This window comes from Ceratotherium simum, chromosome 5, assembly GCF_057802395.1.
Source record: "Ceratotherium simum simum isolate JZ-2026a chromosome 5, ASM5780239v1, whole genome shotgun sequence".
NCBI classification, from domain to species: domain Eukaryota; kingdom Metazoa; phylum Chordata; class Mammalia; order Perissodactyla; family Rhinocerotidae; genus Ceratotherium; species Ceratotherium simum.
Window position 1 is genome coordinate 62,987,923 of NC_141904.1, and position 19,894 is coordinate 63,007,816.

A 19,894-nucleotide genomic window follows, 5' to 3' on the forward strand; every position below is an offset into this window, starting at 1 on the left:
AAATCCTCCCCCCATCAAGGTGAAAAGAGGAAGGAAAGAAGGGAGGGAGGGAGGGAGGAAGGGAGGGAGGGAGAGAGAGAGAAGGAAAGAGAGAAGGAGGGAGAGAAGGAAGGGAGGAAGGAAGGAAAGGAGGGAGGATGGAAGGGAGGAAGGAAGGGGAGATTAAAGGGAGGGAGGGAGAGAGAGAAGGAAGGAGAGAGGGAGGAGAAAGAGAAAACAAAGCACCAGTCCTGCTTGGCTAGTGAGCTTGCAGGTATGTGTTTGTGAGACACTCAGGGGAAACATGGAGAACCTCAGACAACTAAAGCACCATGGTGCATTTCTGAGCGAAGAAGACTGGACCATTTGTCGGTCAGCAACTTCTACCAGGTGGTCAGAGATTGTTCTTCCTGTTGTTCTAGAGCTAATTAGAATGCTGATACAGGGAGTCTAGAGACCAGGATTCTATTTCCAATTCTGCTCTAGCTGATTTGGGGCAAGTGAATTTTCCTCTCTAGTTCCCAGTTTCTTCAATAGTGTAGTAGTGGGCCGGCCCCGTGGCCTAGTGGTTAAGTTTGGCATGCTCTACTTCAGTGGCCCAGGTTCAGTTCCCGGGCACAGGCCTACACCACTCATTGGCGGCCATGCTGTGGTGGCGACCCACATACAAAATAGAGGAAGATTGGCACAGGTGTTAGCTCAGGGCCAATCTTCCTCAGTAAAAAAAAAAAAAATAGTGTAGTAGTAATAGCAGTAATAGTACTAGCAGGAGAGGGAGAGGGAGAAGCAGACACCTGAACGTTTATTGAGGGCTGTGAGCCTGATGCTTTACATGTGTTCTCTCAGCTAATGTACGCAGAATCATGTGAGGGAAAAACTATTATTCTCAACCTCTTTCACCATCCAGCTGCCGCCTTGACCTTCCACTGGCTCCTTGAACTTGTCAAGCTTTTCTTCTCTTGGGGCTTTCACTTAAGCTGTTCCCTCAGGGCACTTCCCTCCACCCACAACCCCCCCCCTTTTGCTTCCTGTCATTCATCCTCAAGGTCTTAGCTTAAATATGACATCCTCAGGTATAACTCCCTGTCTAGAATAGCTTCCCCTCAAAACACTTAACATAATTTGTCATTATTTCATTTGTATGTTCTTTGAGTTTCTGTCTCTCCCATCCAGCCTTAAGCTCTGTAGTGGGCAGGGACCTTCTTTATCTTTGTCTTTTCTCTGACTTTTTTATGTTTCTGTTCCCCACCAGCTGGCACCTGGTAAGTACACCATTAAACATCTGCTGAATGAACCAGTGAATTAGCCCTGATTTAATAGATGTAGGAACTGCGGTTCGGAGAAGTTAAATAACTTGGTCAGTGTCAGACAGCTAGGATTGGACTCAAGCTCGGGTCTGTCTGACTCCAGAACTGCCCCGCTCTGCCACCTGGGGTGGAGCGGCTGGGCGGGCTAATGGAGGGGGATCGGTGGGAGGATTTCCAGAGTTCCCCCCCCACTCTACGTGTCTCTGCCACACCAAGAGAATTTTGACCCTCCGAAGAGCTTTCAGCCCCTCTCTCCACTGGGTCTTGATGTATTCTCATTCTAGGGCCAGGACCCTACCTGATAGACTCTGAAGGAGTTGATTTCACTGTCCCAAACATGAAATCAACCATCCCTGTGATACGTTATTCACTCAGCAGGATCTGACTCTTCCGGTGTTATACAGACGTTATCTGTTTAATTCTCATCAAACCCATACAAATTTGATATTGGTCACACAGTATGATTTCCCTTTAATCAATGAGGACTATGAGGAAGGGAGAAACTTAACCAGAAAGCCCATAAATATCATATTTAACTCGAATACAATGTCTTTTGTTTTCAGAGCTCAATAGAAGTTAGAAAAATTAGTAGTGTGTGTGGTTTCAATAGTCTAATACCTTCCTTCCATGCATCTCACATTTTGAACTAGTTATATACGTAATTACCATTCCATCTTAAGTTCATTACATGGTAGTGTTAATAATACCTTGCTGTATTTAAAGCACTTTAATATAAGATGAAAAACCAAGGGTGGTTTCTTTATAGCCGTTAAGCACCGAAATTAACAAGATTCGTCTTTATGCCCATCAACTCTAACTTTATACATTTTAATGTTTCAAGGAATTTTTTTAAATGCAACTGTTTGAAGTCATTATGCTATTCTGCCACATCTTTAATATAGGAGTAGTAAGCTTCATACACACACATATATACAAATGCACACACACACGCAACATTGTTGTCAAGAGGAGATATGATTGCATATGTTAAGTCCCTCAATACCTGGCCCACAGTAGGTACTTACTAATGGCTACAGTGGACAGTTCCTCCTTACCTTCATGTGTACAAGGGCTGATTACACACTTAGGACTCTTGCCCCAGAGAAGTGCACATGTGTAAATACCACACAAATCTCTGCAGGAATTGGGGGGGAGGGGCTACACATAAACACATACTCCATCTCATTTAATTCCCTCAATGATTCCAGAAGGTACAGAAGATATCTCTGTTTTACAGGTGAGGAAGCTTGGACAGGGGGAGGGCCATGTCCACAGCTGTAGCAAGGCTTTGGGCTCCATTACTCCATTCTTTCTTCTGGAAGAAGTCTTAGCAAAGGCGCTATCATGACATGATGCAAAGGGCCAAGACATCCAGTGTTATATAGTGAAACCTAGATTTAAGCATTGAACAATTAAAATCACTTCCTTCTGTTCCTGCCAATACTAAGAGCTGACAGAAAGAGAGCATTTGGTCATGAGTGGTGAGCAACTCCACGCCACAGGGATAAAGAGCAGGTTCCCTTCAGTCCTGGTGTTCTGTGTGCATCACCCCCAGATTGCGGAGTGGGTTGGAGTAGCTTCTGATGCCTCCTCAAGTGCCAGCAGTGAGTCAAACTAGGAGGAAAAGCAAACAAAGCAAAAAAGATCAGTTTCTCTGGAGTGCTCGGCTGTTGGGTCACTGGGGCTGATGTTCGTATAGATTTAGCTAGGGAGTAAGTCTAAATTTCCTATTTTATGGCCTGGAACATCTTACCAAGGAGCTCATCCACATCTATGTACAGTAACATTTATTCATTAACATTTATTGAGTGCTTATTCTATGCCAGGGTCTGTTCTAAATGCTTTACACACATTAACGCTTACTCTTATTACATCAACTATATCTTTTGGTCAGGCTGTTTCCATTTTTAAAATACTGGTTTTTAAAACTAATAACAAAACTGCAATACACACACAAAAATGGTCCAAAAAATATTGCTTTCCCTGTGAAGGTTTTATCATTAACCAGTCTTTTCCTATTAAAGTTAAATAGCCAATCGAGACACACAGCTCTGAGGCTCTTCTTCCACCGCTAAGACCGAGGTGGCAGGTGTTATGGATAATATTCCTTTCACCTTCTGAACTTTCTGAACGGACTTGGTGACACTGCCAGCTCCAGCCGCCTTCTTGCCCATAGCAACTCTCTGCCTCATATCTTGAATAGCAAAATGACCCAGAGGAGTTATCAACGCTATTTTCCTATAAGGAAAGCAAGGCATGGGGAAATTAAGCATCCTTCCCAAGGTCACATTCCAGAGCCCATGCACTTAACCCTTATGCAATAATTCCCCTCATTATGCAAAGTGAGCTAATGTTCCTAATAGGGACCTTAAGCTACTGCAAGAAGCTGAATTCCAAAATTAAAACAAAATAAATGGGAGTATTACAGCACGGGTTAGTGTTAAGTGCTCTTGGTTGACTTTCTTGGGAAATGAACAGGAAATTCTCTTGAATTTAGCCAAACTAAGTGGACAAAGTCTGGCGTTCGCTTACTTCCCATCTTAGGCCATCCCCATCCTCCCAGATGTATCTTCTTTCTTGAAGACTTCTCTGAATTCCTGCTCCTAATTTTCACTATCTGATTCCCACAGATCCATGTTCTACACGAGGATAGACTGTGACGTTAATTGGGAACCAGTGGAACCTTTTAATAGCTGACTTAGAAAGAGCAACTAACACAGAGATGTAACTACTAAGGGGAGTTTGAGCCTGACATATACTGAGATCTTGTGCTCTGAAATAGCATCTCTTAGATACTCACCTGTTCTTCCTCCACCGTTTAGCTCTAAAATTCTCTGACTATGCCTTTTTAAAAATCTATATTATTCCAAAAGATAAAACATGTTTATTGCAGAAAATTTGTTGTTAGGGCCGTGGAGTCCATTCTGACTCCTAGCGACCCTGTGTACAGCAGAGCGGAACCTTGCCTGGTCTTTTTGAGCCATCCTCTCACCTTCCAGCACTGTACCAGACAATGCTCTGCTGCTGTTCATAGAGTTTGCACAGCCCATTTTTTCAGAAGTGTGTGGCCAGGTCCTTCTTCCTGCTCTGTCTTAGTCTGAAGCTCTACTGAAACCTGTCCACCATGGATGACCCTGCTGGCATTTGAAATAGCAGTGGCATAACTTCCAGCATCACAGCAACATACAGCTGCCCCAGTATGACAACCCACAGACGGGTGGTGTGGTTCCCTAATTGGGAAACGAACTCGGGCCACAGCAGTGAGAGCGCCAAATCTTAACCACTAGACCACCAGGGCTAGGCATTGCAGAAAATATAGATAAACAAAAAGAAGAAAGCAAGGAGACACCCCAAATTCTTCCCACTGGGAGACATCCATCATTAATACTTTGGTGTGTAGCTTTCCAGACCCTTTGATGTGAGATTATATGTCTACCTTCTGAGGCATGGCAGCTCTTTACACACTCAAACACAGTTATTTTGTCCTTGTGTTTAATATTTCTCCAGGCATAGTTACTCCAGCTTGCCAGACACCACCTCCCTAGTCCCCACCATCATCCCAGCCTTCATCTTCCGGCCTGAACCAAATATGATGCCACATTTCAGAAGAACAATAACCTCTGTCAATCCAGACACTAAGCTCCTATAGATATATCTCATTAGATCAACATCATTCTAATAGCTGCCTTTGCTTTTGTTTCTTTGTTCTCCACAGCTTTTTGCAATCTTTGCATTTGCAACATGCGGTGGCTATTCTGGAGGCCTGCGGCTGAGTGTGGACTGTGTCAACAAGACGGAAAGTAACCTCAGCATTGACATAGCGTTCGCCTACCCATTCAGGTAGGGAATGGTGGTTCGTGCTTGCTGGCCTGACAGAGAAGGCACTTTCTTTTTCCTGTGGTTTCTCAAAAAATAATGCAGTCTCCCAGGGACTTCTGAGTAAACAGAAAGGATTCTACCTGAGCCCACAAAATACCCGAACAAGAAAAATGCCCACCTACCACTGCACCCTGGGAGGATTTATGAGTTGTACCTTCAAACCACAATTGACTTTCCTCCAAAAAAAATGCTACAAATGGCCCAGTACTGGGGGCTATCAATACAGAGACCTCAGTTATACAATTTCTTCCTCCCCATCCATATTTCCAATCTTAACGTCTCCCAAATTCTCTCTAGAATTAGTGTCACCTCTAATTTCATATCGACTATGCAATCTTGGCTGATAATGTATTTAATAGTATTATTATCTTTTTTTTTTGAGGAAGATCAGCCCTGAGCTAACATCCATGCTAATCCTCCTCTTTTTGCTGAGGAAGACCGGCTCTGAGCTAACGTCTATTGCCAATCCTCCTCCTTTCTATTCCCCAAGCCCCAGTAGATAGTTGTATGTCGTAGTTGCACAGCCTTCTAGTTGCTGTATGTGGGACGCGGCCTCAGCATGGCCAGAGAAGCGGTGGGTCGGTGTGTGCCCGGTTTCTGAACCCGGGCCGCCAGTAGCAGAGCGCGCGCACTTAACCGCTAAGTCACGGGGCTGGCCCAATAGTATTAATATCTAATATTGTTTCCATGTGCCAAATACTGTACTTGGCTGTTTACTTGTTTCATCTCATTTAGTCATCACAATGACTCTTATGAGGAGAGTACAATTACCATCACTATTTACAAAAGGGGAAACTGAGGCACTGATATGTTTGCCCACATTCCCTCAGCCAGCAAGTGGCAGAGTCAGGGTTTGAGCCCACCTGGGTTGAGCCCAGGGCTCACATCTCCAAAACTATACTTAAATTGCTTGAGATGATTCTTTCAGTCTCTTTATAAATTCACTCTGAAAGATAATACCTTATCTTTATCTGTGCCCTGTCTCTAAAATGATGACTGGATACCTACTGGGGCTTATCCCAAATCGGACATCTTGTGATTCTGATCCATATACCCAAAGAGGATTAATCAAATTTAATTTTAAAATAATTCATTTCTGTAAAACTGCCAAACACTTGGCACCAAATAACTGGTGTGATTTTTTTTTTTTTTGGTGGGGAAGATTAGCCCTGAGCTAACATCTGTGCCCATCTTCCTCTACTTTATATGTGGGACATCTGCCACAGCATGGCCTGAGGAGCGGTGCGTAGGTCCATGCGTGGGATCTGAACCCACGAACCCCAGGCCACCCAAGTGGAGTGTGCAAACTTAACCACTATGCCACCAGGCCAGCGCCTGGTGTGATTTTTGGAAATGACTTTCAACATAATGTTTGGCGTCTTATTAATATAGTCTTTTGTTCACTTCAATGTAACAAACATTTATTGAGTAATCACCTTGTGCCAGACATGGTGCTGGCTTTGGAGTTACAGAGAAAAGTAGAAATTGACCCCTAAAAACTTTACTTAAATAGGCAAGAACAGTGTTTTCCAAATCTTTCCCATGGAGTCCTAGATATTTAATATTTCTAAGAAGAAAAGAAGGAAGGAAGAAAAGAAGGAAGAAGGGAGAGAGGAAGGGAGAGAGAATTTAAAAATTATATGATCAAATAAGTTTAAGAAATACTTCTAAGCACTTTGCTCTTCTGATATACATTTTGAATCACCAAGAGAAACACAATGTTTGACCACAAAAACTCTCACTGAACATCTCAGAGGATTTGTATATCATGAAACACAGCTTTAATATATGGATTTAGCGAACTTTTCCTAGTCCAAAACAAAAGTGCCTCGGTTCATAATGAATGAATCACAGGAAAGTGGCTTTTATACTAATATACTGAAGAGTTTCTAAGTTGCAAACCCTCTGCTCAAGTAGATACTCTCCTAACTAAGTAATAAAACAGTCCAAAGCTCAGAAATATTAAGCATAGAATCCTTGGTAATTTTGTAATAAGAGCTTCCTGTGCTGGTGAAAATGGGGGTGGGGGTCCTGGGCACCACCCTTCTTCTGAAAGTTCTGGATGAACTCCTTAGCTTTAATGGAGAATGGCCAAGACAATGTGTACTCATTGATCAACATGTTGGCTCTAGGATAGGAGAGAAGAATCATCAATGGCTGGGATCTAGGATAAGAGATAAGAATTGTCAATGGCTGGGGTCTGAGGTAAGAGATAAGAATCCTCAATGGCTGGGATCTAGGATAGGAGATAAGAAATGGCAATGGCTGGGCAGCAAGGGTGGGATGCTTAGTAACATTATTCATGAAATTGTAAGGCCTGCATTGCCTTCTACAATGGTTTCCCACCAAGAGATGTGGCAGGAGCAGAGGACTTGAAGGTCAATGCCTTAAGATTTGAAGAGCAGCACGTCACTAAACATTGAGCACAAGCCTCTCTGTCTGTTTCTCAAACTGGAAGAGAGCAATCAAGAGACCTGCCTAGACAAGAAACCAGTGCGTGAGTTAGAGTGAGGATGGTGAGCAGGGTAATATTTAATTTGATGCAATCCTTGGCTAAGTGTACAATTTGAAAAGACCCTTCAAGCAAACAGTTTCCAGCATTGGGCTTCTTCATTTTCTTCCCAAGGCATATTACTGGCCCAATTAAAGGCAAGTGAAGAAATTGGATAAAACGTTTATTTCCATCTCTAAGTATAGTGGCCCGCTCATTTGAAAGATTTTTACTTGGGTTCTGAAACAAAGAGGAGCAACCACTCTTTTTTTCAGTAGCAGAACTTTTATTCCAAATATTACCTGGCTCAGAAGCTCTGCATATAAAACAGATATGAGTCATTGAGAAAGTTGAAGCAGGGGAGGAAAGGAGCTTGAAGCATCCAGCTGGTCCTCCACAGCCCTCTCCCTGCCACACACAGTGCCCATCCCCTGCTGTGCAGCCCCCATAACATCTCCTCAGAACCTTAGGTCTCCTAGAAGCAACTTAAAAACCACTGTTCTGAAAGAAAGCAAGAAAGCTCTTGCCACTCTGCTTACCACATCTATACAACATTTACTGTCTACTGTTAAGGAATCACGATTAGCCTACCCATCCCACAGAATGTCTTGCACTTTTGTCCCATTAATGTCCATCTAGGAGGACATACCACTCCAAAAAGGCTCCATTTTACTAGAGCTGCAATTTCAATGGTTCATTTGGATACTTTAAAATGTTGTGCAATTATCTTCTTGGGAAGGATTTCAATAGTAAGAAACCACATCTAGAATTTATACGGATTATTTTGAAGTCATTTGTTTTAGAAGAAGTTGGGTAAGCCAGATGTTAGTGATGTAAATCATTAAAAAGTTATTTTCTCCTAAAACTTCATAAGCCAATGCCAATGATTTGATCATAATCTTAGAAATAAAATAACTGCATTCACCAGCTTCTAACTATTCAATTTATTGCAAACACAAGGATGACAATAAACTCTAATGCCAAGTCATTTCAACAAAAACAAATAGTCTGTAAATGACAGATCAAAGAAAGCTACTTATCTTTCTTATCAGATTATAAGATGTAGGATAATGTCAATTTAGAAAATGCTAGATAATTTACAAAACATTCATGTACTGCTTCTGATAAATATGCCAAAGTGTGTAACTCCTTTACATCACCACATGTACGTATTTTTGACTCATACTTATATCAAAAGGAACTTACATTCAGTAATGTATCATTTTACTGTGGAAATAAAACATTTGTCTCCTGACCTTCCTTTTGATTTGTGATTAAAATGAACAAGTAATATTTTGCTGTTTTCTCATCTACTATAATGTGCTAATCTGGAAAAAATTTATTTGATAATTTGGGGGGGTTCTGGATTCAATATTTTTAGCACTTCTTTTATACACAGAAGTGTGAAGTAGAGTTTCTTATTTTAAGGAATTTAATATATTTGGAGAAAGCCTACTCAAAGAATGCCAGCTAACGCTTCGCATTTATACACGATGCATGTCAGATGAAAGACAGAGGAGGTCAGAGTAGAGAGTTTGGGGGCTATCAGAACAAATGTTTTCATAACAAAGGTTAGTTTTGAAGGATGAGAGTGAGGAATGAATGAATAGATATGCAAATATTTATTGCAAGCCTATAACGTGCCAAGCACTGTGCTAGCCACTTTCATGTGTATTATATCATGCAATCATTACACCAACTCTGTGAAGGTTACTATTATTCTGATTGAGAAGACTGAGCTGAGAGAAATTCAGTCAACATCACGTTGAAAATCAAATCCAGACTTTTGGATTTCATATATTCTACTAATAAATTTCATATATTCTACTAATTTGAGTAAACACTCAAGAAGGCAATGTTCAGGCAGTTTGAAACACAATGAGTAGAGCAAAAAATTATGGCGGAGAAAAGTCATAAATAAAATTAGAAAGGTGGTTTTTGGAAAGTTTTTAGAAGACTTTGCATTTACAAGTGATTGAATAGGGAAAAGAAGTTAAAGATGATAAAAAGAGACTAATAAGGAAAACCATTTTGACACAGAGAGTATAAATTTGGATTTGATGGTGCAGAGTGTGAGGTGTTTTCTATTAGGAAGTTTTATGCTAAACTCAGTGTAAGAAGAGAGAGGTGACCCTTGAATGGAGCTGTAAGAGTCATCTTCATGGAAAGAAAAGTTAAGTCCTGGAAGAAGAGAAGGTCACCAAGAGAGTGGAAGAATGGGAGCACAGGGCTAAGCTGTGGGGGAGGCCCACACTTAAAAGAAATGAAGGAGAGGAGTGACTGAGAGACCTAGAAGAACCAAATGGAGAAGAGGTGGGACAATCGGGAAAGTGTAGGCTTCACAAAAGTAAGAAAACTTCATGCATGGTACCACTCAGCACTTCAAAGAAGCAGAGGAGTGAAAACTAAGAAAAGGCCAATGGATATAAGTTAATGGTGGTTATTAAGGACTTTCGTGAGATATTTCAGTAGGAAAGAAAGCATTCCAGGCTGTTAGATAATGGGAAATAGAATTCGGTATATTTTCCCTCAGACAAGCAAAATGTAAAATTCTAAGGACTCTAACCATCTTACCTTAAGCCTGCATGAGATGATGTTTGTGGAGAAAGAAACCAAGTTTGTTAATGAGCTTCTTATAGAGAAGGTGTTCACCTCTTGCTTCTTGAAGTAAATAAACTCATTTGATGATATGGAGATAAACTTGTCACCTTGGCTAGATGATAATAAAGGTTTCCAGTATAACAGAAGATTCATAATGGAAAATAAGTTATGTCACTTCCAGGTCTTGAGACCCCCATCAGGATAAAAAATATTAAGTTTTCTGTCAATTTCAGCCATGGAATTAGTAATCACTGCTTTAGATAATTACCAAGATTGTCCCTGATTAATTTATCCTAAAGAAATAACTAGAGATATAAGAAAGAAGTGTGTACAAAGGTATTTATTATTGAATTATTTTAAATACTGCAAAATTAGAAACAACTTATATGCCCCCAAACAGGGAATTGGTTAGATAAATTGTGGTATAGCCATAAAATGAAATGCTAGGCAGCCATTAAAGGTCATTTTCTCAAATAACATTTAAAGATATGTGAAATTCTCCCAGCATTGTATTAGGTGAGAAAGAAAAAGATTATATGTATGTGATGATTCCAATTTTGTTTTATTTTATGCTACCGGGCTGTAGCAGATACTTCCGTTTCTGCCCATACATCCTAGTCCCTCACCATTCACACCTACACCTTTTACTGCAAGCCCCTATGACTGTTAAAGGACTTTCTCTAGCCACAGGAACTTGCTTGGTCAATATGCATGGCAGGCCAGAAATGCTGGGGAGTTAATGTCTCCTGGAGCAACTCGCATCCAATGACAAATGTGAGTTGGAGGATAAATATCCCAGCTTCCTCGCCGCTTACGGGTTACAACTTTAAGGCATGTTCCATACAATTTCCCATAGGTATCCAGCAGGATAACTTCACCCACAGTGGAAACCTAGTCATTAACACACCTTTTATTATCTTTACATTTCCTGCCTCAATTCTCCACTGCCCTATTGGTATTACCAGAGATGAATTCTCCAAAAGCAAATTGCACTCAAATCTTGATCTCAGGGTCTGCTTCTGGGAAATTCAACCTCAGAAGCTAGCATTGCTTGAATTACCAACATTAAAGAAAATGGATGGATGAATGCATAGGTGAATGGATGGATGGATGGATGAATGGGTGAGTGGGTGGATAGATGGATGGAAGGACACATGATAGATAGATAGATAGATAGATAGATAGATAGATAGATAGATAGATAGATGGATAGATAGATAGATGGATAGATAGATAGATAGGTGGATAGATAGATATTCCTATTCCTGTTGCTCTAAATCATGTTATATAATGTTGTGCATGTGAAAACCAGTGTGGTTGGAAATCAATACTTTCAGTTTAGAACATCTCCTCTTGTGGTTTTCAGTTTAGGTCTCATATATGAAGCCACAGTTGGTTTTCTCTATCCACGGTATTGTAGCATATGTGGTAGGTCTTTTCCAATTGACAGTCACAGTAGCATGTGCTTCAACCTTAGTTTCAGATTTTCTGAAAATAGATGATTGCTCAGATTTTGGAGACACTCTATGGGGCCTGCAAAAGAAATTTTGTGTAAGACGTGGTCTATATTTTAAGTCAGTCCATCCTAAATATATTCCTCAAATTTGGTGATTAACCATACAGCCTTTCTCATGGGATACCCAAACAACAAAAACTAAATCATATTTATAGAGATTATGTCATGCTCATTGCATCAAAATGTTAATTTATTTCTAGGTGGTGAGATTATGCATGAATCAAATATTCTTTTTTCACTTGTCCACATTTTCCAGATTTTCTAAAATAAGCTTTTAAGACGTTTTATACTGTTAATCTACTGAGGCAACATAGTGTAGTTTGAAGTCTAGAGACAGATGCCTGGGTTCAAACCCCACTTTGTTACTTACTAGCTGGGTGATGTTGGGAAAATTGCTTACCATTTCTGTTCTTTATCTGTAAAACAGAGACAATGTTACCTATTTCATAGCAGTTTTGTATTAAATGAGTCATATATGCAAAATGCTTGCAGGCCTGGCATTCAATGAGTTCTCTTTCAGTATATTATTTTTACTTTCATAATTAAGAAAGGGTAATCAAAAATAAAGAGCTAAAAAAGATAATTATCCAGGTTAATCAGAAAAATTACCCTCAAGAGAACAAAATAACCCCTTTATTATGTTATATTTTACCCAGAATGGAAGCATCCCCAACCCTCTCTATCCCAATAGGCAAACATTAAAAGGTGTGCACATATTTAACTGTCTCACATTTATTAACTTGCTTTTAGCTCTTTTCTTTAAAGAATTCGACAAGGGGTCTTCTGTATTGAGGGAAGGGCCAGCTGGAGCTGCTTAGCTGGGCACTGCTGCATGAGCACCGTTCTCCTCTTCATGACTATAGCCACTTGCTCTGCAATTCCCCCACTCCTGTTGGGCATGTGGGGACAAGCAGTGGTAGATACCAAGAAACTGTGGAGTTTGGGCCATTATCTAGTAATGCTAGCTTTGTCAGAGGGGATAGCATTTTTCCCCTACGATCCATACCCTAGAGCAGTGGTGCTAAACAATTTTATTTTTTTTTACCATAAAGGCCAATTTGGGGAAAATGAAAGTGTTAAGGGCTGCAATTTTTTATATCTTATGTTCAGGAAATGCTGCATTTGCAATTACATTTAAGCATTCATTTATTGTCTCTCATTACCTAAGGGTTTCACTCTTTTTGGCTAAAATGTCAGAAACTTTATAACTACAGTACTTCATTTTAGTGTTGTGCCTTAAAATAAATTTTGAGTGTGATGAGACCTGGTGGTTCTATGGGGCAGAGAGTTGGGAGATTTGAAGGTGGTGTAGCCAAAAGGTTAATGGTGGCTCTCCAGCCAAACCTGCAGCTTCAAATCCAAGCTCTGCCATCTAGCGGATGGGCAAGTTATAACCTTCCTGGGCCTAGGTTTCCTTATTGTAAGAAGGAAATACTTTAAGAAGGAAACGGTTGACCCTTCAATTAGGTCATACAAGTTATTTGTGTAACACAGAGTCTGGCACACATCAAGTGTTCACTGAATTGTATCATCCTTGTTTTTGATATTATTAATAGTATTATTAATAGAATCTAGTGCAAGGAACTAGCACCAAAGTACACCTATGGACCAATGACAAGGACAGCCCTCTTTGGAGATTTCTGCGATGAAGAGAGGAGCTACCATTTGTAGAGAATGTCTGCAGGGATCACAGAAAACATGGTACAATGGCTGCTGACATGAAATGGGTTAAATGAAAAAATTAGTGAATGACAAATTAACTTGCTCCACCCCCATCCCACTGTTCCCCTCCCAACCTGTATAACTGATAGATCGGAACACTTATGTTGCAGCACTTGCCCAAAAGGAGAGTGGTAGTGGGGAATTAGATAGAAGGATGTCTTAGTTTAGGTTCTCCCAGAAGCACATCCTGAGACAAGGATTTGTAGTTTCCTTGATCCCTGGAAGCACCAGTAAGGAATGGGAAGTGAGACAGGGAAGGGAAGAAAGCCAATAAAGAGTGGATTAGTGAGCAAGGTACCACCGTGGACAACTTGGGTGACTGAGACTTCTAGGAAATCGTGGATAACGTGCTTCAGAGTAATTCCATGAGGCAAGTGTGGAAGCTGGAGTAATTATCCACCAACTGCTGTTGGCCCTTGGTCAAAAGCTGCTCCTGCAGGTGTGAACCCCCTGGCACTGCATGCTGACCACACATGCACGTGCAGCCCAAGAAAGCTTTCAGGCAGAGATCTTGGATGCTTGCATTAGAAGGCCATCATTGTATACAGACGTGGTGAGTACCAGAGAGATACAGCGGGCGACCGATGGCCTCTAATACAATGGAGGGACTCTTTAATCATCTTTCATAGATCTGTGAATGACCTCATGTTGTATCATTTATTCGTTCTCTCAATAAATATTTGTTGATTACCTACAGTGTACAAGGCCCTGAACTATATAGGCATTTGGTAAGTATTAGTCAGTAAAGTGGACAGAGCCCCCTCCCTTGTAAAATTTACAGTTGTACAGGGATGGGAGGAAGACAGTAAAGAATTAGACAAAGAACACACACACACACACACACACACACTTACAGTAGTGGTAATTTCTAAGAAGTAAGTGAACATTGTACAGAGATGCAAAATAAGTGTCAGTGGGCGTAGAGAGGGTTAAAGGACACTTATTTATATGGAACAATCCAGAAGGGCCTCCCTGAGGAGATAGCATTTAAACCAGTCTAAAGAGAAGAGGAAAGAATGTTCTAGGCAAAGGGAACAGCATGGGCAATGCTGAGAGGAAATTAAGAAGATAAAGGGCTAGCGGGAGAAGCCATGCTATTTTGGGTTAGCTGGATGGGGGACTTCTCCCTGAAGAAGTGATGTTGGAGTTGCAGACCTGCAAGAATTAAGAGGAAGGGAGAGAGAGAGAGAGGGCATGCACACTGCGTACCTGAGGGGTATATTCCAGGGAAGGAGAAGAGCAAGTGCAGAGGCCTGATGTCCGAGCTTGGGGAGAGTCTGAGAACCAGCAAGGAAACCAGTGTTGCTGGGTTGGAATGAGGAGGAGGGAGGGAGGCAGGAGATGAAGTTGAAGAAGCAGGCAGAAGCTGCATCGTGCAGGGTCTTGTGGAATAATGTCAGGAATTTGGATTTTATACTGAGTGGGATAGGAAGCCATTGGAGTCTTTGAGCAGTGGAGCCGTGCAATTTATGTTTTAAAGATCTTTCTTGAGGCTGTGAAAATAGGTAGACTTAAGGGAGCATGGGGCAGGGGTAAAGTCAGAGAGGCCAGTTAGGAGACAGCTGCAGCCCTCCAGGGAATTGATGGTGGTGGCTTGGACAAAGGTGGAGGCAGTGGCGAGGGGAGGGCGGGGTATGTAGCATGTCATATTTGCATGGTCATCCACACCTCACCTCCTATGGAAATTTGCATCTACAACCCAGCCCTCTTTGTCAGCTTTTTCCATCACTTTTGCCAGTGATGTTGGGTAGCACTTGGGTAGACCTATGGCTACCTATGGGGAGCACCTTCAATATTTTAAGTTTCTTGTCCCTGACATTGGCTTTTGGGCACCCCTTGGGGCCACTAGTTTTTCAACACTGCCTGAGGGCATCAACCAGGACAATCAAAACACAGGTAGGCAGGAAGCTGACCTAACTCAAACAGAAACCTACATGATTCCATTGAGACATGTTTGTGAATGCATTTCTGAAAGCAATAAGAAATTTATGAAGTAGATCATAATTCCACTTTGTGGAATATGGTTTTAAACAAGACATTGCCAGTATCATTCAGGATCTAGTCAAGAAAAGAGAGCTCATGCCAGGTAGACAGGGGTGGGTAGACAGGGCTTGGATGATTGGAAAGGGGAGCAAGAGGCAATGCAGAGGTTAGCGACTGGGGGAAGCCACCACCATCCCTAAGGCTAGAGCAGGGGTTGGCAATATAAGGCCCTTGAGCCAAATCCAGCCAGCCCACTGCCTGTTTTTATAGGGTTCATGAGATGAGTGGTTTTTATATTTTTAAATGATTACATTTTAAATATTATATAAGTACCTACAAAATATCCTTGGTTTTGCCTATTGGCCCATAAAGCCTAAAGTATTGAGTATCTGTCCCTTTAAAGATTTTATTTATTTATTTTTTCCCCCCAAAGCCCCAGTAGACAGTTGTATGTCATAGCTGCACATCCTTCCAGTCGCTGTATGTGGGACTCGGCCTCAGGATGGACGGAGAAGTGGCGCCTCGGTGCACGCCCGGGATCCGAACCCGGGCCACCAGCATCGGAGCGCGCGCACCCAACCACCAAGCCACGGGGCCAGCCCCGTATCTGTCCCTTTAAAAAAAAAAAGTTTACTGACCCCTGAGCAAGAGGCACAAAGGGAGGAGGTGGTCTTATGAGAGCACAGGATGGGGCCTGCGAGGCAGAAGCTGGGACCATGGACAGAGGAGGCGTCCAGAAGGAGCATGGACCAAGACAGAGATGCAGCCACTGCTGGAGATGCTACCCGGGCAGCAAGGGAAAGAGGGGGAGAGGTGCCCTGGCTTCTCCCTTGCTTCTGCCCTTCAGTCTCCCACCAGAGCTTCCCATTGGCCAAACCTAACCGGAGGCCAGTTGGTAAGGAGATCAGGCCCCTGACATACAGAACAGAACAGAGGAGGCGCAGGGCATGGAATCGAAAACAAACAGGCAACGACTAGCACAGAGTTCCTCTCTGAACCTCAGTTTCCTCTTCTACAAAATGAGAAAACTGATTGAAGCTTCCCTAAGAGAGAATTAGACCTCTAATTCTATGAAAATAGAAATACATTGAATTCCTTTTCAGGGAAACAGCTGTACTTGACCTTGGCCAGGAACCCTGAAAGTGCCCCAGCCACTGCTGCTTCAGAGAGAGCAGAAGGAAAGGTAAAAATTCGATGAAGTTACTTTATACAAGTCTCTTTCTTTCAACCTCACAAGGTTTGCACTGATATTTGTCCTATTTAGGTAAAAATCTGAACAGGCTTTTAAAGACCAGGATTGGGGCATTTATTGAAAATGATTGTAGGTTGTGTAATCAAGGCTGTTGTTTCTGTTGAGCACCCATAGGGAGGTGACAAGCGGCAGAGATTAAATCAGTGTACGCTGAGGGAGCCTTTTGTGTAGTTCCCGGTCTCTCTGTGTGTAATTTTATAGAGCGGGCATGGGGGAGTGTTGTGGGCAGAACCTCATTACCTGGGAGAAGCTCTACAGTCTAGAAGAATGCAAACATTGCTTTTTTCAAAGTTATAAAAATAAGTTCTAGTTCTTCCTTTCATCTGTTTTCTTTCTTGGAATTGGAGAGAGAGAGAGAGAAACTAACTTTGAGTTGCCTAGAAAAGGACAAAGGAATTCAGCTATAATAACAGCCCAGGATGTCAAAAGGAAACATCCTACTCATCTATGTGTATGTCCTGTCCCTTGAAAATGTTAGGTGCCTGCTCCACGGTCCCATTAACCTCCATCTCTGCCTCCTTCTCTTCCGGAACCAGAGAAAGGTTAGAACATTCTTTGTGTCCCCTGGAGCTAGCAAGCAGTTGGCCAGAAGTCACACAATATACTCTACGAGGTCAAGCTGGTGTCAATTGAGTGGTGGAGACCTGTGTTGCCTCTCCTTCCCCACCCCTATCCCTGACAGGATGGCATTTAGTGAGCCACGAGATGAAACGAATTCTCTGGGGGCCACGAGGTCAAATGAAACAGAGGCGAGTGCTCAAGCTGCCTGCTTGCCAGATGCTCCACAGTCAGAACTGAACAGTAAAAGCCTCAGGGCCTGGGGCGTCAGAAGTGACAACCGTAAGGCTGAGATTCACATTCCTGATTCCCCTTGCAGGATCCAGCTGTGGGAATTCAGAGCCTGGACAAGAGTTAGGACTTTAGACTCTCTCTCAATGTGAGGTTTGGGGACCCCCTACCTGCATCCGTATCCTGTAGAAAGCTTGTAAAAAACGGAGATCCCAAGATCCTACCCCAGACCTACCTAATCAGCATTACCGCCAGTGGGGCCCAGGATTGGCATTTACTGAGTCCCCGAGTGATCCTTAGACACTCGGAAATGGGAGAACTGCTGACCTAAGGAGAAGTTGGTAGAGCTTCAATTTGCAACGGCCTGATATTTTGTGTTTGAACATTGATAGATTTTTTCTAAATATTCAAGATTATACTTTGGTTTAAGCAAACACTTGCCTTATTTTTTATACTTAACATGATAAAATAGAAAAAGTACCATGAATAAGCAAATGGGTGTTTCTATTTTCTGTTATTCCCAAATTTTCTGTTGTGTCATATATTCCTCTTAGAATGAAAAACAATAAACAATGAAAAAGCAAATGGTAATTTAAATTTGGTAGTAATGGGAAAACTGTAGCAATTTCACTACCCCCCCATAATGTACTTTTGAGCATGTCCCCCCAAAAAAGGCTGAAGGGCTAGTTGCCTTTCTCCCCTAAGCCAAGTGGAAATGAGGATAGAAATCAGAAAGTAGGATGGATATGTTAATTCTTTTATTTTATATATGTATGTGTGCGTATATACACACATACATATGTATAATATATATATAAAATCATTGACAATTATTGGTATGGTTATTATTCCCTTGATTGTTACAACAAAACTGTAACAGAGGCAGAGCTGGGATATTTCTATTCCCCTTTGCACAGATCAGCACACAAAGACTTAAACTTTATTCAAGGACACACAGCTAGTAAATGTCAAACCTGGAAACTTATCCAAATCTTCTGACTTCCATGGTTGTCTCAATGGAGTTGTTTACTGCCACCGCGAACTCACTTCTAACAGTGATGATGATGACAAGATGATGTTGAAGATGATGATGGTGATTTATTGATAATTTTATCATATAAGAGGAACTGTGCAATGCATATCACACACATTATACCCTAACATCCCTATGAGATAGTAGTCTGAACTCCACTTGACAGGTGAGAAAACTAAGGCTCATTGAGGTTGAATGACTTGCTCAGGGTCACACAGCTGATAAGTGGCAAGGGTGGACTGACTATCTGGGTTTATCTGGGTTTGGCTTACCTCGAAGACCATGCTCTTCACTATCACTGTAAAGAGCAGCACTGTAAAACGATGTTCTTGAGTAGACAAACCCCCACAATTGTAGAGCCTCCTTTTTTCACTCCTAGATTTATAGCCTGCTCCCCACAGACAGGCAAGCTGGGCAGGCGAGAGGGATTTAGGGAATGGTTCTCAGGGACACCGTGTTCCTTGGGACTCAGAATTACTGGCATTTACTTTCCAGTTGATTTCCCAAGTCCAGGAATAAACTGTGAAGAAAAAACAATTCCAGGCTGGAGCTGTAATGATCACCCTTTTTCCTTTTTGCAACTGGCTAGAATTTGAAATAAATGAGCTGTTGCTGATAAAGTTTGTAGAACTTTTTACTTTTTTATTTTGAAAGATTCTGTGCCAAAGTAGCAGCTGTCACTTGGAGGCTAAATGTGAAGGAGTCACATAAATGACAGGGTTTTCTAAGAATAAAGTTGTTCCAAAGGGCTTAGTGCTATGGCAGATTCTCATTTCCCTGGCAAAGGGGTGGATTGCGGCGGGAAGCAGGAGATGAGGAGTTGAGAGTTCCCAGATAATAATCATGGGACTTGAACATCTTTGATTACAATGAAGGATCTTTAGTTATAACATTCTCTAAGTCTAGCACTGCGATATCAGAAATAAGTGGACAGTGCAGAGAACCACTTTTCCTAAGTGCGGAGTTTGGACTTCTTCCAAGATGTACTTGATTAGCTTTTGGAATCTTTAGAAATTAGCTGAGAATTATGCTCAAAAACCTCTACATTCGTGTTTTTTTTTTTTTTTTGGCATACCTAACAGGGGTTTCGTTTTTCCATTCTTTCTTCCATCGTCTTACATACCATCATCTAAGACAGTTAAACCTTCTGTTGTTTATAACCACATCTTAAAATATCTTTTTGTTATTAGAAAAAGGAACGCATTTTCTTTTCTGTTCTATAAATACCCATTGTACAGAAGTGAATGAAGTAGAATATCAGCATCTCCCTTAATGTAACTTCTCAGAGAGAGTCGCTATCAAGAGTTTTGATGTATATCATTTCAGGCTTTTTGTTTGCGTG

The 19,894-nt window shown here is 41.6% G+C and overlaps 1 protein-coding gene across 1 annotated transcript in view; it reads left to right on the forward strand.

Annotated features, from left to right (window-relative positions):
* The first annotated feature begins 283 nt into the window (after positions 1-283).
* The window catches only part of SYNPR (synaptoporin), a 109,986-nt gene continuing 90,375 nt past the window's right edge, over positions 284-19,894 (forward strand). Inside the window, exons 1-3 of the mRNA XM_087431683.1 lie at positions 284-351; positions 1,232-1,241; positions 4,969-5,126. Of these exons, the coding sequence (XP_087287809.1) occupies positions 284-351; positions 1,232-1,241; positions 4,969-5,126 (236 nt within the window). The remainder of the gene's footprint in view (positions 352-1,231; positions 1,242-4,968; positions 5,127-19,894) is intronic.